The sequence below is a fragment of the Nelumbo lutea genome, chromosome 7 (assembly GCF_056320005.1).
Source record: "Nelumbo lutea isolate HS-2025 chromosome 7, American lotus-T2T, whole genome shotgun sequence".
In the NCBI taxonomy this organism is placed as follows: Eukaryota; Viridiplantae; Streptophyta; class Magnoliopsida; order Proteales; family Nelumbonaceae; genus Nelumbo; species Nelumbo lutea.
This window is the reverse complement of record NC_142690.1, coordinates 39,449,233-39,473,814: the sequence shown is the minus strand read 5'-3', so window position 1 is coordinate 39,473,814 and position 24,582 is coordinate 39,449,233. Positions and strand designations below refer to the sequence as shown.

The 24,582-nt window shown below is 41.9% G+C and overlaps 1 protein-coding gene across 1 annotated transcript; it reads left to right on the top strand.

Moving 5' to 3' along the window:
* Positions 1-11,106: 11,106 nt before the first annotated feature.
* Positions 11,107-11,424, top strand: LOC148846149 (uncharacterized). The gene has a single exon (XM_088955934.1). It carries the CDS (start codon positions 11,107-11,109, stop codon positions 11,422-11,424), a length of 318 nt encoding a protein of 105 aa, XP_088812060.1.
* Positions 11,425-24,582: the final 13,158 nt, after the last annotated feature.

The following is a 24,582-nucleotide window of genomic DNA, read 5'->3' as shown; positions in this document are numbered from 1 at the left end:
GATCCTCGTTTCTTGGCTTTGTTTTGATTTGAGTAGGGCTAATTTCATTTATTAAAATAGTTGAGTTGATTTCCTACTTATTTAAATTTCATGGGTTTCTTTAATTAAGAATATCGTGATTAGAGTTGTATTAAAACCAGTTCATGTACGTTTAATTGTTTGTGTCTAATATTTCCTTTGAATTATTTTAGACCATTGACAAGGTATTGTTTGGTTTGATCCAAGATCATTGGTTTGTTTGAGTAGGTTTGGGCTTCCTTTTTAAATGAGATGATTGTTTTCCTACTTTATCTAAGTATGTTGGATTCGTTGAATTACTACATGCTGTTTGGAGTTCTAATAAGGATTGATAGTGGATCTAGAATTGGTCGATCATTGGATGGTTGGTGAGGGTTTGATCAGTTTTGGAAAATGTTTAATTGGTTCCACCTGGTTTGGCTAGAATCATTTGTGGGATGTGATTCAATGGTTTGATTTGTTTTAAGTTGTTTAAACGGTGGGATTATCTGGATTGATGCTTATTTCCTGGCTTTGTTTTGATTTGAGTAGAATTGGTTTCATTTTTTAAACGAGTTGAGTTGATTTCCTAATCTTTCTACATATGATGGGTTTTCTTAATTTAGAATATCGTAATTAGAGTTGTATTAAGCCCAGTTTTGTACGTTAAATTGTTTATGTCAAATATTTCCTTTGAATTCTTTGAGACCATTGACAAGGTAACGTTTGGATTGATCCAAGTTCATTGGTTTGTTTGTCGAGGTCTGTGTTTGCTATTTAAACGAGGTTATTGTTTTCCTACTTTATCTATGTATGTTGGATTCGTTGAATTTACTACAAGGAGTTTAGAGTTCTAATAAGGATTGTTAGTGGGTATCGGTTATGTCGATCATTGGATGTTTGGTGAGGCTTTGTCAATTTTGGAAAATGTTTAATTAGTTCTACCTGCTTTGGCTTGAATGAGTTTTGCTGGATTTAATTGAATGGTTCGATTAACCTTAGGTATAGTCGATATTTACCAGATGAGTTTATCTATGTTGATTTGGTTTCACTTTTATCTGGATCGGTTCATTTGGAAATGAGTCATCAAAAATTGTCTGTTTCTATTTTCAACTCGGTTGTCTTTAATTGGGCTATTTCTTGATAGGTTACATTTGCTTGGATTATCTTGGGTTATTTTAAGTTGATTTCAGCTACGCTTTGCGTAGTTGATGTTTTTTATTTAATGCCTCGATAATTTACAATGTATTTGTTAAATAAAGTGGATAACTTTTTTCAAGGCTTCTGTTGTAAGTGTGAGTGGTTGGATTTATTTTATTTTGATATGATGGGTGTCTTTCTGGTAGAATAGTGACTTTATAGTTGAAATCAGCATGATTCTTATCGGTTGATTTTACTATGTTAGGTTTCTATTTTGTGTTATTTTAGGTTGTTTAAATGGTGCGATTGTTTGTATCGATCCTTGTTTCTTGGCTTTGTTTTGATTTGACTAGGATTAATTTCATTTTTAAAATAGTTGAGTTGATTTCCTAATTATTTATATTTCATGGGTTTCTTTAATTAAGAATATTGAGATTACAGTTGTATTAAGCCCAGTTTATGTACGTTTAATTGTTTGTGTCTAATATTTCCTTTGAATTATTTTAGACCATTGACAAGGTATTGTTTGGATTGATCCAAGTTAATTGGTTTGTTTGACTAGGTCTGGGCTTCCTTTTTAAACGAGATGATTGTTTTCCTGCTTTATCTAAGTATGTTGGATTCGTTGAACTACTACATGGAGTTTGGAGTTCTAATAAGGATTGATAGAGTGTCTAGATTTGGTCGATCGTTGGATGGTTGGTGAGGGCTTGGTCAGTTTTATAAAATGTTTAATTGGTTCCACCTGGTTTGGCTAGAATCATTTATGTGGGATGTGATTCAATGGTTTTAGTTGTTTTAGGTTGTTTAAACGGTGGGATTGTCTGGATTGATGCTTGTTTCTTGGCTTTGTTTTGATTTGAGTAGAATTGGTTTCATTTTTTAAAGGAGTTGAGTTGATTTCCTCATTTTTCTAAATATGATGAGTTTTCTTATTTTAGAATATCGTGATTAGAGTTGTTTTAAGCCCAATTTTGTATGTTAAATTGTTTATGTCAAATATTTCCTTTGAATTTTTTGATACCATTGACAAGGTAACGTTTGGATTGATCCAAGTTCCTTGGTTTGTTTGATTAGGTCTGTGTTTGCTATTTAAACGAGGTTATTGTTTTCCTACTTTATCTATGTATGTTGGATTCGTTGAATTTACTACAAGGAGTTTAGAGTTCTAATAAGGATTGTTAGTTGCTATAGATTATGTCGATCATTGGATGGTTGGTGAGGCTTGGTCAATTTTGGAAAATGTTTAATTGCTTCTACCTGCTTTGGCTTGAATCAGTTTTGTTGGATTTAATTGAATGGTTCGATTAACCTTAGGTATAGTCAATATTTACCAGATGAGTTTATCTATGTTGAGTTGGTTTCACTTTTATCTGGATCGGTTCATTTGGAAATGATTCATCGAAAATTGTTTGTTTCTATTTTCAACTCTGTTGTCTTTAATTTCGCTTTTTCTTGATAGGTTACATTTGTTTGGATTATCTTGGGTTATTTTATGTTGATTTCAACTACGCTTTGCGTAATTTGTCTTTTTTAGTTAATGCCTCGATAGTTGACAATGGATTTGTTAAATATTGAGGATAATTTCTTACCAGGCTTCTGTTATAAGTGTGAATGGTTGGATCTTTTCTTATCTTGATATGATGGGTTTGTTTAAGGTAGAATAGTGAATTTAGAGTTGAAATAAGCATTATTTTAAACAAGGTATTGTTTTGAATGATCCAAGTTAATTGATTTGTTTGAGTAGAACTGGTTTCATTTTTTAAAGCACTTGATTTGATTTTAATTTATCTAAATATGATGGTTTTTTTTTTAATTTAGAAGATCGTGATTAGAATTGTATTAAACCAAATTCCTGTATGTTAAATTGTTTATGTCAAATATTTCCCGTTGAATTCTTTGAGACCATTGACAAGGTATTGTATGGATTGATCCTCGTTCTTTGGTTTGTTTGAGTAGGTCTGGGTTTGCTATTTAAACGAGAGTATTGTTTTACAACTTTATATATGTAAGTTAGATTCATTGAATTTAATACAAGGAGTTTAGAGTTTCTAAAAAGGATTGTTAGTGTGTATAGATTATGTCGATCTTTGGATGGTTGGGGAGGGATTTTTCAATTTTGGAAAATGATTAATTGGTTCTACCTGTTTTGGCTAGAATCAGTTTTGTTGGTTTTGATTGAATGGTTTCATTAACCTTAGGTATAGTCGATGTTTAGCATATGTGTTTATCTATGTTGAGTTGGTTTTATTTGTATCTGGATCGGTTAGTTTGAAAGTGAGTCCTCAAAAATTGACTGTTACTACTTTCAACTTTGTTGTCTTTAATTGGGCTTTTTCTTGATTGGTTACATTTGCTTGGATTATCTTGGTTTGTTTTAAGTTGATTTCAGCTATGTTTTGCGTAGTTGATGTTTTTTATTTAATGTCTCGATAATTTACAATGGATTTATTAATTAATGTGGATAGATTTTTTCAAGGCTTCTGTTGTAAGTGTGAGTGGTTGGATTTATCTTATCTTGATATGATGGGTGTGTTTCTGGTAGAATAGTGACTTTATAGTTGAAATCAGCATGATTCTTATCGACTGATTTTACTATGTTAGGTTTCTGTTTTGAGTTGTTTTAAGTTGTTTAAACGGTGCGATTGTTTGTATCGATCCTCGTTTCTTGGCTTTGTTTTGATTTGAGTAGTACTAATTTCATTTTGTAAAATAGTTGAGTTGATTTCCTAAATATTTACATTTCATGGGTTTCTTTAATTAAGAATATCGTGATTAGAGTTGTATTAGAACCAGTTCATGTACGTTTAATTGTTTGTGTCTAATATTTCCTTTGAATTATTTTAGACCGTTGACAAGGTATTGTATGGATTGATCCAAGTTAATTGGTTTGTTTGAATAGGTCTGGGCTTCCTTTTTAAACGAGAAGATTGTTTTCCTACTTTATCTAAGTATGTTGGATTCGTTGAATTACTACATGGAGTTTGGAGTTCTAATAAGGATTGATAGTGGATCTAGATTTGGTCGATCATTGGATGGTTGGTGAGGGCTTGGTCAGTTTTGGAAAATGTTTAATTGGTTCCACCTGGTTTGGCTAGAATCATTTATGTGGGTTTTGATTCAATGGTTTGATTTGTATTACGTTGTTTAAACGATGGGATTGTTTGGATTGATGCTTGTTTCTTGGCTTTGATTTCATTTGAGTAGAACTTGTTTCATTTTTTAAAGCAGTTGATTTGATTTTAAGTTCTCTAAATATGATGGGTTTTATTTAATTTAGAATATCGTGATTAGAATTGTATTAAACCAAATTCCTGTACGTTAAATTGTTTATGTCAAATATTTACCTTTGAATTCTTTGAGACCGTTGACAAGGTATTGTATGGATTGATCCTTGTTCGTTGGTTTGTTTGAGTAGGTCTGGGTTTGCTATTTAAACGAGAGTATTGTTTTACAACCTTATCTTTGTAAGCTAGATTCATTGAATTTACTACAAAGAGTTTAGAGTTTCTAAAAAGGATTGTTAGTGGGTATAGATTATGTCGATCATTGGATGGTTGGGGAGGGATTGGTCAATTTTGGAAAATGTTTAATTGGTTCTATCTGTTTTGGCTAGAATCAGTTTTGTGGGTTTTGATTGAATGGTTTCATTAACCTTAGGTATAGTCGATGTTTAGCAGATGTGTTTATCTATGTTGAGTGTTTTATTTGTATCTGGATCAGTTAGTTTGAAAGTGAGTCCTCAAAAATTGACTGTTTCTACTTTCAACTTTGTTGTCTTTAATTTGTCTTTTTCTTGATTGGTTACATTTGCTTGGATTATCTTGGGTTGTTTTGAATTGATTTCAGCTACGCTTTGCGTAGTTGATGTTTTTTATTTAATGCCTCGATAATTTACAATGGATTTATTAAATAATGTGGATAACTTTTTTCAAGGCTTATGTTGTAAGTGTGAGTTGTTGGATTTATCTTATCTTGATATGATGGGTGTGTTTCTGGTAGAATAGTGACTTTATATTGAAATCAGCATGATTCTTATCGGTTGATTTTACTATGTTAAGTTTCTGTTTTGAGTTGTTTTCGGTTGTTTAAACGGTGCGATTGTTTGTATCGATCCTCGTTTCTTGGCTTTGTTTTGATTTGAGTAGGAGTAATTTCATTTTTTAAAATAGTTGAGTTGATTTCCTAATTATTTAAATTTCATGGGTTTCTTTAATTAAGAATATCGTGATTCGAGTTGTATTGAACCAGTTCATGTACGTTTAATTGTTTGTGTCTAATATTTCCTTTGAATTATTTTAGACCGTTGACAAGGTATTGTTTGGATTGATCCAAGTTAATTGGTTTGTTTGAGTAGGTCTGGGCTTCCTTTTTAAACGAGATGATTGTTTTCCTACTTTATCTAAGTTTGTTGGATTCGTTGAATTACTACATGGAGTTTGGAGTTCTAATAAGGACTGATAGTGGGTCTAGATTTGGTCGATCATTGGATGGTTGGAGTGGGCTTGGTCAGTTTTGGAAAATGTTTAATTGGTTCCACCTGGTTTGGCTAGAACCATTTATGTGGGATGTGATTCAATGGTTTGATTTGTTTTAGGTTGTTTAAACGGTGGGATTGTCTGAATTGATGCTTGTTTCTTGGTTTTGATGGGTTTGTTAAAGGTAGAATAGTGACTTTAGAGTTGAAATAAGCATGATTTTTTTGGGTTGATTTTACTATGTCATGTTTCTGCTCTGAGTTGTTTTTAGTTGTTTAAACGGTGCGATTGTTTGTATTGATCCTTGTTTCTTTTCTTTGTTTCGATATGAGTAGCACTGGTTTCATTGTTTAAAAGAGTTGAGTTGATTTCCTAATTTTTTTATTTTGATGGTTTTTTTAATTTAAAATATCGTGATTAGAGTTGTATTAAGCCCGGTTCCTGTACGTTTAATTGTTTATGTCAAATATTTCCTTTGAATTATTTTAGACCATTGACAAGGTATGGTTTTGATTGATCCAAGTTAATTGATTTGTTTGAGTAGGTCTGGGCTTCCTTTTTAAACGAGATGATTATTTTCCTACTTTATCTAAGTATGTTGGATTCATTGAATTACTACATGTTAGGCCGGTGCCACCTCAACACTCGTAGTTCGAGTCTCTGCTTGCGGAGAACAGGTTTGAAGTGCTACCTGATGACTTGGAACAAGGTCCTTCTATCCGCAACTACCGATAGCCATCCCTGCCTCCCCCTGGGCCCATCGAGCTCAGCAACACTAAGGCCAACAACACCAACACCGAGCCGACCAAGAAGTAGCGGATATGGCGCCAAGCTCGTCGAACTGCCACCACCCACAATCTGCCCGAGCTTAAGGGAAAAATAGAAATAAGCTCGGGAGAGGTAAGAGTCGCACCACTTCTCTTAGTCCCCTCTCCTTTGTCTCTGGAGCTCCTCGCAGTCCCCATGCCCAGGGACTTCAAGCTCCCACCGTTAGACAAATACGACGGGTCCTTCGACCCAAACGACCACGTCGATGCCTTTCTGTCCCAGATGCATCTGGCCAGGGCGAGTGAATTTGCATGTGCGTGTCCTTCTCCACTACATTCAAAGGAGTGACCTGCACCTGGTATCGAAACCTCTCGCCAGGCTCAATAAGGAGCTGGGTGCAGTTCGTGAAGGTCTTCACCTCCCACTTTGTCACCAGTAAGAGATGCCCGAGGACTCAAGAAAGCCTCCTCAGCATAGTCTAGAGAGACGGGGAGCCCATCCGGAACTACATCAAGCAGTTTAATGACGCTTGCCTGTAGATACCCGACCTGGACCCTGCAGTTCGGCTCACCGCGGCCAAATGGGGCATCACTCACAAAGAGTTTAAATGGCACGTGGTCATCAACCAACCCAAGACCGTGATCGAGTTCCTCGAGCACGCAGATCGGTTCATGGGGACAGAGGAGGAGATCAACCAGAAGGGCGAGTACGCCCTTGAAAAAAGAAAAAGGGAGCCAGAACCCCTGGCTCCAAGTGACTACAAGAAGAAGAAGGGTCAAGCTCAGGAGGCAAAGCTAGTCCAGCCTTTCCGAGCTCCAGCAGCAGAAAGGGCATTTATGCCCCTCAACACAAAATGGGCCGAGATCCTCATGGCGATCAAGGACGCCCCGTATGTAAAGTGGCCACCTCGGCTTAAGGCTGATCCTAATGTTAGGAACAAAAACTTGTATTGTAGTTTCCATAGAGATCACAGTCATAGTACCAAAAGTTGTAAGAATCTCCGCGATGAGATAGAAGTGTTCATCCGTCGTGGATATTTGAGGAATTTTGTACAGCATAGCAATAATAATAATAAGGCAGGTCAGCATGGGGAGCAAAATAAAGAAGCCCCCAAGTCCAGCAGACAGGCAGAGCAGCTGCAGAGGCAACCGCCAGACAAGAGGCTAGTCCGGGGAACTATCGACGTAATCGTCGGAGGATCGATTGTCGTGGGCTGCACTTCGACAGCAGCTCGGTCATCAACCCGCGAAGCTGTCAGAGAAGAACTAAACCCCCCAAAGCGGCCAAGGGTGGAGGGGCCAATCTTCTTCACTGAAGATGATGCGCGAGGGGTCCACTACCCCTACGACGATGCGCTCGTCATCAAGATTAGGATCAATGACTTCGAAGTCAAGTGCGTCCTTGTAGACTCAGGCAGTTCGGTGGATATCCTCTTCAAGGCCTTCGATCAGCTTCAGCTCCCAGGAAGTGACCTGAAGCCCGTAAGCACTCCACTGGTGGGATTTAGCGGTGAGGAGGTCAGGCCTTTGGGGAAAGTCACTGTGCCGGTGGAAGTCCATACCTGGCCCAATGTGGTAAAGCTCAATTACAAGTTCTTGGTGGTCGCGACCCCTCCATACAACGCGATAGTAGGATGGCCCATCACCCACGTCCTGTGAGCGGTAGTCTCCACCTACCACCTGGCGATGAAGTTCCCTACAGACTTTGGAGTCGGAGTGGCTTGAGGCAATCAGCTCAAATCCCGCAAGTGTTACGTGGCCGCCCTCAAAGGAAAGGCCAAGGTAGCTGATGACCTCGAGCTAGGATGGCCTACGAAGCAGCTTGTAGAGCGAGCTATGCCTACCGAGGAGACCATTCCCATCTCGGCTTCGACAGTTGGTCCAGCTCGGGTACTTCAGATTGGTGCTTCTATCGAGGAGCCCCTATAGTCTCAACTGGTAAGCTTCTTGCTCAAAAACTTAGACGTTTTTGCGTGGTCAGCAGCAGAAATGCCCGGTACAGACCCCAACATTATCACTCACAGACTTAATAATGATCCTGTAGTTAGGCCTGTTAGATAGAAGAAACGCAACCTAGCCCTAGAGTGATGAAGGGCAGTTGACGAGGAGGTCGGGAATCAGGGAAGTCCATTACCTGAGTTGGGTGGCCAACCCCGTTCTGGTGAAAAAGGCTAACGGTAAGTGGCACATGTGCGTCGACTATACCGACCTGAGCCGAGCTTGCCCAAAGGATTGCTTCCCACTTCCCAGGATCGACTGTCTAGTTGACACGACCTTGGGGCATGAGTTGCTGAGCTTCTTGGATGCCTATTCAGGCTATAACCAAATCAGAATGGACCCAGTCGATGAGGAGAAAACCGCTTTCATAACCGAGTCCGGCCTATATTGCTACAAGGTCATGCCCTTCGGGCTGAAGAACGCTAGGGCTACTTTTCAAAGACTTGTAAATAACTTGTTCGAGCCACTTGTTGGCACAAAAGTAGAGTGTTATGTAGATGACATGGTCGTCAAAACCCAATTTTCACATGAACTAATACAAGATTTACACTCAGTCTTTGAAACCTTGCGTAGATTTAATATGAAGTTAAATCCGAATAAGTGCTTCTTCGGCATCACCTCGGGGGTAAATTCCTAGGGTTCATCATTAACCGGCAAGGCATTGAGGCCAACCCGGACAAAATCAAGGCCATCCTAGAAATGAGACCACCTTGAAAGTTAAAGGAGATTCAGAAGCTGAACGACCGGTTGGCTGTCTTAAGTCGCTTCTTGTCCAAGTTAGCAGACCGTTGTCTGCCTTTCTTTAAGGACATAAAAAGCAAAGGCATTGAATGGACCAAAGAGTGCCAGCTTGCGTTCGACGAATTCAAAAGGCACCTCACCAGCATCCCAGTCTTAACCCGACCTGAAGTGGGTGATGTTTTAGAGCTATACCTCTTGGCAAGTGACGAGGTGGCCAGCTCGGTACTAATAAGAGAAGTAGATTGGGTCCAACGACCCATCTAATATGTTAGTAAAGTGTTGTAGGGAGCAGAGATGAGGTACCCGAAGATAGAAAAGTCAGCCTATGCACTGGTTATAGCAGCCCGAAAGCTCCGCCCATACTTCCAATCTCACACCATCATTGTCCTTACCAATAAACCTCCAAGGCAAGTTTTGCTCAAACCCGAGGTCTCGGGAAGGTTGACAAAGTGGGCCATCGAGCTTAGCGAGTATGAACTCTAATATAAACCGCGGACTGCTATCAAGGCCCAAGCCTTGGCAGATTTCATCGCAGAATGCACCTTTAGCTCTGAAGTCCTCAGGCTGGTAGAACACGAGGCCCTTAGTACGGGAGAGCTCAGAGTACCCGAGCTGGTTGAACTCGAGCGCCGTGAAGTAGCAACCAGCGTGACATCTCTCCTAGTTAGGCCAAGCCCGAACTGGTATGAAGAACCCTGGATCCTTCACGTTGATGGCTCGTCAAATTGGCAGGGCAGTGGAGTTGGGATCGTTCTGTATGGAACAAGCGGTGTGAAACTGGAGTATGCGCAACGCTTTGAGTTCGTGGCATTCAATAACAAAGCAGAATACGAGGCGCTGCTAGCCAGGCTGGACCTCGCAAGGGAAGTTTAAGACAAGCACATTATCATCTGCAATGACTCCCAGCTCGTGGTAAATCAGGTTCTGGGTGAGTACGAAGCTCGCGAACCAACTATGGTAGCATACCTACCCAAAGTAAGAGAGACTCTACTCAACTTCCGATCACACTTCATCCAGCAAAATCCCGAGATTAGAGAACGCTGAGGCTGATGCCCTGTCGCAGTTAGCCAGCACGGGAGATAACAGCATGAGGACTGTGTATATAGAAAACTTACCTCGGCCTAGCATTCTTAGGGAGACAGAGGAGGTCGCTCCCATCATTCAAGTAGAGCCAAGTTGGATTGATCCGCTCATGAGCTTTCTGCTACATGGGGCCCTCCCCACAGCTCATAATGCCGCCAGGAGGGTAGAGCACCAGGCAACCAAATATGTCATGATAGATGGATGGTTGTACCGAAGATCCTTCACGCTCCCCTACCTGCGCTGCCTGCGACCCTGGGAAGCCAAGCTCATCCTCCGCGACACTCATGAAGGCCTATGCGGTGGACACTTGGGGGGGCAGGACCCTCTCTTAGAAAACACTACGGCAGGGGTATTACTAGCCAACCATGAAAGAAGATGCGACCGAGCTTGTCAAAAAATGCAACAAGTGCTAGAAGCACGCTAACATTCACCACCGGCCTACTGCCGACCTGAAATACCTCACTAGCCCATGACCATTTGTACAATGGGGGATTGACCTACTCAGGCCATTCCCGCCAGCAATAGGACAGAGAAGGTTCCTAGTGGTGGCAGTGGACTATTTGACAAAGTGGGTCGAAGCTGAACCTATAACAACAATCACGAATCAGAACGTGCAGAACTTCTTTTGGAAGAACATAGTGTGTCATTTCAGATTACCTAGGGTACTAATCTCTAACAATGGTAAGTAGTTCGAAGACATCAAGTTCCAAAACTAGTGCCAAGACATGGGAATTCAGTAGAACTTCACTTCGGTGGCACACCCTTAGGCAAATGGCCAGACGGAAGTTACGAACAGGGCTATCCTTCGAGGACTGAAAGCGCACTTGAACCGAGCTAAGGGACTGTGGATGGATGAGTTTCCTAGTGTACTTTGGGCCTACCATACCACAGAAAGGACTACCATGGGAGAAACTCCCTTTAATCTTACATACGGCACCAAAGTAGTCATCCCGACCGAGATTGAAGTCCCCTCGCTAAGATTAGAAGCATATGAAGACAGAGCAAACGAAGATGAGCTATGTACCAACCTCGACCTGCTAGATGAAGTACAGGACCTCACATACATGAAGACCGCGGCCTATCAACAAAAGATAGCTCGGTACTATAATGCCAAGGTCAAAAAGCGAACTCTCCGCATTGGTGACCTGGTTCTCTGCAAGGTTATGGTGCTTGAGCCTGGCGTTGGCAAGCTCAGTCTGAACTGGGAAGGACCCTACTGAGTAAAGTGAGTACTCGGGGAAGAAACATATGAACTCGAAATCTTAGAAGGGAAACAAGTACCTCGGGTGTGGAATATCATCAACCTAAGACAATATTACCCATAAACCACCGAACTGAGTGAACCACGAGTCACTCCCTTCTACCCTTAGGGCCAATTCGCCGAACTAGCGACAACCTCGGCAACACGAGGTCCAGTCACCCCCTTAGTAGGGGCAGGCTCCAGGAAAATGGTTTGGAGTGACCACGAGTCACTCCCTCCAGCCTAAGGGTCAACGCGCTAGGTTAACTGAAGACCTCAACTCTATGCATGACTCTACCGCCTTGGCACGTAGGCTTAGCATGCCAATGACCAAGGGCATCTCGAGAACGGTCTTTCCGGCTCCTAGCTTACCTCGGTGTACGCTACTAGAGGTAAACACCAACACAAACAGCCAAGCAGGCAGGTCGGGCATGCGCCTTACTATGTCTACGTCGACTAAAATCTGATGTCACCCCTACTAAGTGTAGGAGGACAGTTTGGGGTGACAGCGGTAAAGGGTCGCTCACCTCAAGAACTAAATTCACTAACTGAACAGCTCAGATAAGACAAACACTCCGGAAGTATCAGCCTTACTCGAGGCCACTTTGGGGGCCTCCTCGGGGGTGTCGGCCAGGTCGGTAGTATCAGCCTCCTCGTTGCCGCCCTCATCGTCAAAGTCTGGGTCATCTACGGCCTGGCGGGCCATGTCATCTATGATATTCCAAGTGGTGAAGGCACTTATGTTGAGGTCGGGGTACGCACGCCTCATCCACCACCTGCCAAGCTTAAATCCCCTACGGTAGGCCTGTGACATTATGTCGTCAAACCTAGACGACTTGATATAGTCAATGATGGTCTGGGTCTTCGCCTCCCCGAAAGCTTCGTCGAAGATCTCGGTCTTCTCCTTGATGTCGGCTTTGAGGTACTCCACCTTGTGCTCCAAGGCCCCCTTGACTTCCTTAAGCCCCTGCACCTCGAGCTGCGAAAGCCTTCTGACCCGCCTTGAGACTCTCCACCTCGAGCTTCAGGGCTTCCTGACCTGCTCTGAGCCCGTTCACCTCAGCCTTTAGCCTATCAATCTCGCGGGCCAGCTCCTCCTTCTCTAACAGCAAGGCTTCGATAAAGATCTTTTGGATGTTAGCATCACTTTCCAACTGGTGAGTCTTGCCCCGAGCAGCCCTTAGCTCAGTATGAGCCATGCGAGATGACTCCTTAGCAGCCAAAGCACACCTCAGGTGTTTGTCGGACTGAAAGGTCAATGCATGCACAACAGTGTTCACCTGGCAAAAGGAGATTGGTCAGTACTAAAGAAAGAAAAAAGAAAGAAGGAGAAAGAGGTGGCTCTTAGAGTGTTAACTCACCACCATGGTGTGGGTTGCAGCGCGGGCCCCAAGCTGACTAGGGGAGAGTTCGGCCCAATCTACAACCTCCGCAGCGATAACAGCCCTCCTACTTCTTTCAAGGCTGATATCAGATTCAGGATGCTCTCTTCCTCCTCTTGAGTCCCCGAGTTGGATGCCACCGTGTCTGCAACACGATGAGCCGATCCTTTGGAAGCCTCAACAGTAGCCCCAGCAGGATTTGGGACTTCAGCGGCAGCCCCATCTAGCTCACTGATCGACTCTGTAGCCGTTTTCAGGCCCATGAGGTGGTAAGTCTTCCTCCAAGTCTATCATCGGAGGGGCATTAGGGAGCTTGGGCCTCAAAACGAGAGCCTGTGGGGGCTCGGGCCTCGAAGAGGGGACCTATGGAAGGTCGGGTTCAGGGTTGGGGTCCTTTGGGGTTCCACGCGTGCCTTCTTGGCAGCCTACTTCTTCCTCTTCTTCATCTGGTGGAGGAGCCTCAGACCGATAATCCTCTCTTCTTCCATGGGACCTACAACAAAGCCCGGAGTCAGTAAGCTCAAAGACACTAGGCTGATTAAGCAAAACACTAAAGTAGAAATCGACCTACCTGGGCTCAAACCGGCCTAAATGAGCTTCCCCTCGGCAATGTAGTCCCTGTGATCAAACCCGGCTTCAGCCCATGAGTGAAAGGTCTCCCATGTCTTCTGGTTAAGAGCAATGTTGGGAGCTTGAGTGGCCACCCTCCAGTTGGTAAGGAAAGGCCACTCCATGCTGCTCTGGACTACGAAGTAGTCTCGCTTCCAGGCCGGGACCTTGCTTGGGAATTTATGTAGCATTTTGAAGCCCGAGCGAGGAGACAGATAGTAGGTCTGCCCATGCTTGAGGGGAGCGCCAGAGGTACTCTTTTTTATTAACAAGATGGAACAAAGGATATCTGCATCCAAAGGGAAGTTACGTTTGGAACAAAGGGAGATGGTGGAGAGGGTGATGCTGAAGCACCTCAACACCTTGGGAATAAGGTGGTGGAGAGGGAGACGAAACCCGCCAACAAGTTGCTCCCTAAAGATCACGATCTCATTTGGACCGTGCTCCCAAGGGAAGTTGCTGGTGGGAAGACTATAAGAATACTCCTGAGGTAAGTTGAATTGCCTGATGAGGTGCTGAAGCCTTTCCAGCGTCATAACAGATGGACCAAACTGATCCGACGGCCGACCTCGACAAGAGGAAGACACTAGTTTACCCGAGGTTACCTGTGCCTTGTGGGAAGGCCGGGTGACGGCAGGGTCACCCTGACCCGAGGTACCCACCTCGGGTTCGTCTAAGAGACTGTCCCCGCTAGACATGGAATAGAATGAACTGAAAAAGGAGAAAGGGAAGTTCGGGGACTCACCGAAAAAAAATGCATCCGAACTAGAAGACCTGAGCTGACGACTCCAGACGTGAGCTCAAGGTAGATGAAAGATACTTAATGGCGAAAGAAAATGACCAGGGTCCCCCGCTATTTATAGTCGCTGGGCCCAAGCACCAACAGCCACGATCGAAGCGATCTAACGGTCCTCAAGAAAACCGACTGTGAGATTCTCAATGCGAAATCAGTTTAACGCGTTTTTTGGCATTCGTGAAGTCCAGATCGTGTCACGTCCATGCGTATGTTGTATGCAACTCAGGTTTTTCCTTCCGAATGAACCAGACACCAGACCGGTCTAGCCAAATGAGTTGACCGACAGGGTGGCATGAGTACCAAGCCAAATCCACCCAGTGCACCGTGAACTTCCCGCGCTAGGTCACCACCCCCAGCACGGGGAATGGGGGGCAATTTATGGAAGGTGATTTGGCCCGACCTCGTAGCACGGGGACATGTGTGAATGACCTGGCTCAATGAATAACTCATCCTAACAACACAACCGTGACTCGACGTGAGAGGCATGCTGAGTCCAACGCTATCTACTCGGCGAGTTAAGCGACTCACCGAGGACTAACACCCGACTAACCTTGACTTTCACCAAGTGTGGGAGGCCCTAGTTTTTGGCTAAGTATCTCAAGAGAGAAGCACCTCGGGACAGCACCGCCTCCAACGTAGGCACCTCGGTGACAAGACAAACCTGGCCCAGGTAGTCCGGTGCACAGCAACTCGGTAGGCTATGGGGAGGCCTACCTGACATCCGTATCTGTCGGACCCAGTGGCAGGGCTCTGATCCTATGCCAGGTGGCGTTTTGTTTGTCATCTCTGAAAAGCATGGCACATCAGTCAAGTCTGTACCTGGCAATAGTACTCTGTAGCAGCAACCTACGCCTGCCACACCTGCCCTAGCAGTAACGGCTAAGGCAGTGGCAGTTATGCTAGGTATGACCGATCTCTGACATAAAAGAACTCCAACTTTAATGAAGCAAAGGTATTGAAGCTTAAGCACTTTCAGCACTCTTACTCTCGATTCTTTCCTTGAGATTTCTCCAGTTCTAACTTAGCCATTGGAGTGTTCCCATTGGGAAGACCCCCCCGGGAACCCTTCACCTTCTCCTCCTCTCAGGTGCCATCCGTTCCAGTCAGAAGTCAAGTCACAGCCAGCTAGGAGTGCCCAGATTGTGCAGCATCACTGGCCGAGAACCAAAAAGATTGGGCCAATAAACTCTCTAGTATGCTTTGGGCATACAATATGTTGATCATAAACTCAAGCGATCCCTTACTCATTAGTATATGGACAAAAAGTAGTTTTGCCCGTAGAAATACAAATAGTGTCTGCTAGGGTGGCCTATGTAATGGGCAAATGGTTCAAGATGGATGAGATGGACCAAATGATTCGTGATAGGTTGGAGGTAATGGATGAAGTATGAGAAAGGTGTTTGCAAAAATAAATCAAGTATAAACAGCTCATGGTCTCCAACTTCAATAAAATGGTAAAGCCAAGAAGATTCAAAGAGGGTGACAAAGTACTCAAGACAGCTATGTACGTCAGACAGGGGAAATCTGCCAAGAAGTTTGCACCCAATTTGGTTGGACCCTACATCGTGAAAGAAGACCAACCCATGGGATATATGTGTTATGGGACCCCTAGACGAATGAAAGAGATGAAACGATGAATAGGCACTAGTTAAAGTTGTACAATGAATGATCATGTAGTAATTAGTGATTAACAAAAACCTTTACATGCATTGTCATTTGTTACAAAAATTCAACGAAAATTTCTTTCCTTTGCATATACACACTATTGTCTATTGTTTATGACTAAGAAAATCTCTTGTTGGTTACATGTTCTTTGCATGAACACATCGCATGAACACACTATTCAATAAAATGATGATTTTCTTTGCATATTACATTGCTATTTGCTGCTTGTATAAGTCTGTTTTCGTTTACATACTATTTACAAATATTGTGTTTACCGCACAAAATCCTGGCAGCCCTAGACACTAATCTCATAAGACCCTAACAACCTTAGGTGATCACTTCAGACAACCCTTGCAACCCCAGGTGCTAGTCTGACATGACCCTAGAAACCTCATGCGATCATCTTAAACGACCTAGAAAATCCCAGGTGCTAGTCCCAAAGGACCCTAGCAATCCTAGGTGATCATCTCAAATGGCCTTGGTAACCCCAGGTGCTAATTTTACAAGACCCTGGCAACCCGAGGTGTTACTATAAAGCCTTGGAAACCCCAGTCACTACTTTCATAAGTTCCTAGCAACCCTAGGTGTCTATTGAAGGAAGGGGAAATCCATCATATGGATGACCGAACCATGCTGGATGGTAGGGTGAAATTTCAAAAAATTATTTTACCCTTCCAAGAATCATATTCCCTATTTTAGAAAAATCATATTTTTCAAGGATCGCTCTTGCACTGAAACAAGACCAGATCTGAAACCAAAAGAAAGGGAGAAGAATACCTGATACGGATTCCACACGTGTAGTTCCCAAAGTGGGTGTTCACACCCAAAGAGGGTACCAAAACCAGCTTGCACTGAAGATGGCATAGCTTAGGTTGAAGCTGGTTCAGCAACACAGTCCTTCAACAAGAACTGTAATCCAACAGCTTAGATTGAGCAAAGGAGGTGAGCACAAAATTATTCTGATTTTTCCTGCAAAATCAGAAGTGAGAACTGATCTCTATCAGTCCAAGAACTAGAGAACGAACTAGGTTTGTATGGCAGCAAGAGTAGAAGGAGAGAGAGTTGAGAGCAATGTTATCTGTGAAGGGATGGGACATCCATCAAATGGATGGCCGAACAGTGCAAGGTGGCTGGGTAAAATTTCAAAAAATCTTTCTCCCATTCGGGAACCGTATTCCCTAATTTAGAAAAATTGCATTTTTCAAGGTTCATTCTTCAAACAAACCGGATCAGATCTGAAACCAAAAGAGGGAGAGGGATATACCTGATACAGAATATAAGTAACTCCCAACGTAAGTGTTCAGGCCCAAAGAGGTCACAAAAACCCACCTTCATTGAAGATGACACAACTTATGTGAGGCAGGATCAACAAGGAGGTTCTTCAACAAGAACCCTAATTCTTCAGCAAGAATCACACAAGGGGTTGTGAGAACCACTTTAGATTGTTTCTTCTAGCAAGAAACAATATCAAGATTGAATCTTGAATAATTCCAAAATGGAAATCAAACTGGGTAGGGGCTGCAAGATCTGAGGGAGAAAATTACAGAAGAAGAATTGTGTTAACTGAGGAATTCACCCTCGTATTTATAACCTTCTTTGGATAGGCTTCCTAATTCAATTAGGAAAGAATTTCTTAATCCAAATCTGGTATTTGGATCTAGACTCTTAAGTGGATAAGACAAATCTTATCCTCTTGCTGATCCTAATAAGATTATAAACCTAATTCGTCCCATTTAATTAAATCACATAAGCCCAATTGAAAATGGGCTTTAGGCCCATTAAGTATGGGCTCTATAACAAGGTCTGGCTGAATTCACTGCTGAAGAAAGTGAACCCCTGAGCCCATTAGTATGGGCTCTTACAAGGCCTAACATTTACACTAAATGGTCCGTAGGTCCAACCACCTTATGAAGGCCCAAAGACTATAGACTTATGTGAGATTTGTTACACAATTATGCCCTTAGCTCCAATCAGATTGATGTATTTATTGACATTTATTGTAAATGAATAAAGTGCATAAGTGATTCATGTTATTTTGTTGTGTTCCTGTGTAATACCCTTAAACTGGACACTTATGAAACTAATGTTAGTTTAGAATCTTCATAGTCGTTGGATAGATCTGGGGAGATTTATCTTGCCAAGGTTGACACTGATGTGCAGCCAAGTGGGTTGGGGTGGCTTGTCTCAGTTGCTAGGGTGAGACCTGAGGTACATGTAGTGTGGTTTTTCTTGAAACCTTGAACTGGACCAAGTTCCAGTATTTCTCTAGACCTTGGAGACAGAAGGGCAAAACTAGAATGTTACACCTGACCCCTAGACTCGATTATGGTACTGCAATAGGTGTCGGATTGGGTTGCCTTTGATATGCCAATCAGTGAGATCCTTAGCGGGGATAAAAAATTGGGTATGTTGGGGCTGTCCGAGAATTCACCTGAGTCGGTGTTCATAATGACAAGATCAGCCCCTTTGTCAGACAAAGTGAATGATTAGGGAATGCACTCTCTCTGATGGAAACCTAAACTGCCGGCAGTCCTTGGGCCTTCATAAAGTGGCTGAGATGTTAAGTGTAAGACCATTGAGGGTAATACCTGATGGGATAATCTTGCATCTGCCTACAGTCCTTGGGCCCTCATAAGGTGGATGGACCCATGGTCAATTTAGCTTAAGTGTTGGGCCCACTAAGTGCCCATACTGATGGACTCAGGGGTTCACTGTGTTCAACAGTGAATTCGGCCAAGCCTTGTAATAGAGGTTAGGCTGAACCCATATGGCTGATCTATAGATCAATGCTAGGGTCCCACACCATACAAAGAGAGCCAAGTTAGCCAGCATTTAAAGGGAAAGTGAGCTATGTGACTAAATGGTCCTAAAGCCCATTTTGAACTGGGCTTAAGTTAGGATAAGATATGTCTTATCCATTTAAGAGTCCAGATCCAAATATCAGATTCAGATCCAAAGAAGTCTATAAATAGGGGGCGAGTTCACTGGTTTCATGTACTCAACAAGCAGCAGAATTCACCTCCAGTTATTGCCGCCCATACCCAATTTGATTTCCACTTTTGGATGTGATCAAGAATAGTTCTTGATATTGTTTCTTGCTAGAAGAAACAATCTAAAGTCATTCTAACCAGCCCCTTGCATGATTCTTGTTGAAGAATTAGGGGTTCTTGCTGAAGAACTACTTTGCTAATCCTGCCTCACCATAAGCTGTGTCATCTTCAGTGGAGGCGCGTTTTAGTCACCTCTTTGGGTGTGAACACCTACGTTGGGAGTTACTGCTATTCCATACCAATTATTTCCCTACTTGCTTCCTTTTGATTTCAGATCTGGACAGGTTTGTTTCAAAAATGAACCTTGAAAATTGCAGTTTTTCTAAATTAGGGAATAGGATTCTCGGATGGGAGAAAGAATTTTTTTTGATGGATCTCCCATTCCTTCAGTGGTATTAGAGCCATGGTTTAATTCTTGAACCAAATAAGACCTGATTTGAAATTGTGCAAATGGGCAGAATCGGTTCTACTTCATTTGTGCAGATTAATGTTTTTTTTGAGAATTTGGTTCTCAGTAATGGGGTGTATGATCTTAAAATTAATTTTTTATTATTTTTATTTAATTATGGAATGGTTCTATGATTATTTCATGGATTTGTGGGTTGTATATGTGATGGAGATTGAAATCTTTAATGGTGCCAATATTTGCACACCCTGCTTTTTTCCTATTCTATTATTTTGGTCTATAAATAATTTTTTTTATTTTTATTTTTAGACAAAATGTATAGGATTTTATTTGATGTAATTAATAGAAAATTTGGGTTTTCTATTTTTTTACATTGGAAGAAGTGTTGTTTTGCATGGAGGAGAAGAAGACATTTTGCCAGTTTCCAGATACTGAATTTGCTACCTGCGATTAACTTTTGTTTTACAGGTTTGAAGATTGTCCAAGAACATTACACTATAGCCCTTTGATTTATTTTCTTACTGATCTTGATTGTCTTTTTCAACTGTAATTAGTTTTTAGATCATGTTCTTGAAATTGCATATTGTTTTGGACACCAAACCCTAGGCCGAATTTGACCTAGGTTTGGTCCAATCTGATTGGGCCGGACCCATGGTTCGATGGGATTAGTTTTTTGACCCAAATTTGGTTATGGGTCAGGGGTTTGATGGCCCATCACAAGATGCAATTCGGCCCACCATTGTAAAACCTAGTTTTGGTGAATTAAAACTGCTTTAGCCCATTTTCAGCATAATTGCTACATGGGCCGAACTGCTTTTTGTAGTTCAGCCCATATACTTAGATAGTGTTATTTGATAGTATTATGGGATTTAATGGCTTGATAATGTTTTTATTTTAATTAATTAGGGTTTTACAATGTATGTGATTGATTGGATCAATTGTCATGCATGTTGATGTCTGTGATGTGTGATGTGCTACGTACATGGGCCATAAGCACTTGGCCCATGTTAATTCGATAGTGGCTCTTTCGCACACCATGGTTGAATTCACATCATTGCCATGATGTCCTTAAGATCATTGGATGATCTCTCTTTTTGATGGGTCCTACGTCAGCTTCCTCCCCAAGAAGAACCATGCGGAACCCTAGCTCGTTTAGGGCCCATCTAAATCTGACTTTGAGAAAGCCAGTGGGAGCCACTTTGGTTTGACCTAAAAAAGAACTAGGGCATAATTACTTGTTCCCCCTAGCAAAATACAAGTGCATGTGATAGGGAGATGCATATGATGAACTCTCTAAAGGCCTTCCATCATTAGCATGAAAATGGGCTTATCAGTAACAAGGAGATGCACCATAAAATTGGGCTATCCATTTGCTGGTGAGTCTATTGAATTGTTTCATAAGATGATAGGTGCGTCCTAGACCGATGTGGGAGGGGCTTATCTTAAAATGGAAGACTCTCTCATGGTAGCTTGGCATTCACGAATATGATGGGTAAGCACTTATTGGACAAAAAGGTTTAACCTAAAATGGTAATGAACTTTGTCTGGCTGAGGTCAAAGGGAAAGCTTATAAGATGACTGGATATGATCCTTCACAGAATGTGGTGGGGTTATGCAACTGAAATAGTTGGCTCCAAGCACTATATGTGATTTCTCACATTTCCAGCGACATAATCATGTCTCCGTCACTGAGATAGGAGGGAAATCTCAGAGATGAACAAATGAAAATGGAACATAGATTAAAAGCCATTTCTATGTGATAAACATGAATCAATTTAGGTTGTGGACTAATAATTTGCTTTGCCTTTATCAGAAATGGCAAACGGACAATTCGCCAAATTGTTGGACGACAACAAGCTTAAGGGCCCAAACTATCCTGACTGGTTCCGTAACTTTATTGGACAAGATTGCTAAAAACCCTACTCTGGATCATCCGAGTGATAGGGCTTCTGAGGCTCGTAGGAGAGAGTATCAAGAATGGGAAGAGAAAAATTCTCTTGCTCGATGTTATATCATAGCCTCCTTAGACAATTTGATACAGAGACAATTCGATCAAATCGAAGTGTCCAAGGATATCTTGGATAGTTTGAGGACTATGTATAAAGAGCAGAATCGTTCTAGTCGACAGAAGGTCTTAAAGTTGTTTATGATTGCAAAAATGATTGAGAGCCAATAGGTTCATGACCATCATCTAAAGATGATAGTTTATATCTATGAACTGGAGGCTCTAGGATTAAGGCTTGATCATGACACTAAAGTTGATGTCATCCTAAATTCCTTGCCTTCCTCCTTCAATCAATTCATCATGAACTACAACATGAACAAACTAAATGTTAGCCTTCAGGAACATAGCAATATGTTGCGGAGGGCTGAAAAACAGATAAAGAAGGATAAGCCGGTAGCCATGCGGATGCCTGCCACTTTTGCAAATTGACCTACCACTGGAAGAGGAATTGTGCTTAATACCTGGAGACCAAGAAACAAGGTAATTTTGAATCTTTTGTCACAGAGACTGTTAGACAGTTGTATGCCCTTAGCTCCAATCAGAATGATGCACATTATGAATTTATTATAAATGAATAAAGTACATATTTGATTCATGTTCCTGTGGTGTGTTTCTGTGTAATACCCTTAAACTGGACACTTGATGAGCTAATCTTGCATTTACCCACAATCTCTGGGTGTTACAAGGTGCTTTGGCCCATGGACCACTTAGGGTAAGTGTTGGGCCCATAGAGCCCATGTGATGGGTTTCACGGGGTACACTGTCCATAACAGTGTATTCGGCCAAGCCTTGTAACAAAGGTTGGTCTGAACCCATGTGGCTGATGTCTAGATCAATGTTTGGGTCCCACGCCATACAAGGAATCCCAACTAGGCAGCAGTTTGGAAAGCGAGCACACAATCTTATTGGGCCTAAAGCCCATTTCGAACTGGGATGATTTGATAAGTTAAATGTAGGGCAAAATATGAGATTGGATTAGAAGATAGGATTGGGTCTTAACCCTATCTACTCAGAGAGTCCAGATCTAAATGTGATTCAGATCTGGAAAACTCCTAATAGGATTAGGAGGGGGATGATCTAATCTGCAGATAAGATAAGGGTTTATCATTATCACTTAAAGGGAATTCTGATCCAAATATGATTTGGATCAGCAACTCCTAAAGGGATTAGGAGCTTATCCCTTTTAAGCTTATAAAAGGAGGAGGGGGCGGCAACCTTTAGAAGATAATTCACATTCACATCCTCTTCAGAGCTGAAATCACAGAAGAAAGAATTCAACATCTCTGCGAAAATTCTTTCTTGCCGCCTCTTTCCTACCGCCAACATATCTTCTAGTTCGATCTCCTATTCTCAGTGGGATGATCAAGATTGGATCTTGATATCAGTCCTTTGTGAAAGAGCTGATTAGAAGAAATGCTCACGTGCCATCCAGCTGATACTTGTGAAGGATTTGGTTCTTTTGAAGAGCACTGTTGATTCTGCTCCATCCTGCACCGCACCATCTTCAATGGGAGCAATTTTTGGTTCCTTCCTTGGGCGTGAATACCTCCATTGGGAGATACTATTTCTCCGTGTCATGTATATCCCTCTCCTACTGCTTTTGTTCAGAGCTGGTCCGGTTCTTGGTTCAAGATTGATCATTGAAAAATATGATTTTTTTAAAATAGGGAATACGATTCCCATAGGATGGAGGGAAATTTTTGAAATTTGCCCATTTATTCCACAAGATTCGAGCGTTTAGGGCTTCTACTCATGCATGTAACACAATGTAGGGGTTCAAGACAATCATAAGGCTGAGTGATGAGGAAGTGACTCTTTGCTTGTGGACTTCTGCAATAGTTGCAGCTACAACCATAGGAACTGTATAATTAGTTTTCAGAGAATGAATCATTGTACTTAGAGATTGTCTTTATGTCCCTAAACTTTGAAGAAATTTGATTTCAGTTTCAAAATTGTGCATGGATCGTTATTTTATTTTGTTCAATAATGTGATTACTATTAAACGGAATAACAAATTCCTCGCATATGGAGAACTTGAGAATGGTCTGTATGTTCTTCATCCTTCTCTGAAAACAAACTTAACCGAAGCTACGTTGGAAATAATCCCCAAGAAGAGAACACGTGAAATAGTTAATCCCACTTGCTTATGGCATTACCGGCTTGGCCACATTAACATAGATCGTGTGACAAGGTTGGTAAAGGATAATCCTTTGGATTTTCTAAGTATAGAAGATCTTCTAACCTGTGAACCTTGCCTTCACGGTAAGATGACAAAATGACCATTTATAGGTAAGCCTGAAAGATCTACAGACACGCTTAACCTAATACATGCTGATGTTTGTAGTCCCCTGAATGTTAGGACACGTAACCAACATGTTTATTTCTTAACATTTACCGATGATCATTCACGGTATGGTTACGTGTACCTAATGAGACATAAGTTTGAATCCTTTGAAATGTTCAAAGAGTTCAGGCAAGAGGTCGAGAAACAGTTGGGGAGGTAGATCAATAACTTTGATCAGATCGAGGAGGTTAATATCTCTCCGATGAATTCATGGACTACCTAAGGAACAATGGGATTGTTTCACAATTAGCTCTCCCTGCTACACCACAATTAAATGGTGCGTCAGAGAGGAGGAACCGGACTTTATTGGATATGGTCCAATCACTTATTGTACACTTGGAACTGCTTGCATCCTTTTGGGGGTACACACAAGAGGTTGCGATATACGTGCTGAACCGGGTTCCAACCAAATCCGTTCCTAAGATTTCATATGAGTAATGGACCGGTAAGTGGTAACTCTGCATTTTGATGCCTTAAGGGCATTAGTTTAGGGGTATTTTCGACCTTAGAATAGTCAATATGTCTCATTTTCCTAGTTAAATGCAATGTTGCTAAGGGACTCTGTACAAATTCTAGGGAAAACTGAGAAGTTTTCAGGGCTGAAATGTAGATTTTGGGAAGCTGGTGTGAAGTCTAGCTGTGAGAGGGGGTGTTTTTAGCATTCTGACCCTAGGAGCCACCTAACTTCTAATCTTCACCATTTAGCATTTAGCCATTAAATTTCAGCCTTATATAATATTGGGTGCCCTCTTCATTTCTTCCTAGCCTTAGGATCATCCTAGAACCATCCTGACCCTTCATTCTAAACACTAGGGCATCCATATTTTTGCTAAAACCCAGCTGCCACCCTCATCTTTCTCTAATTCCAGTTATATCCACCC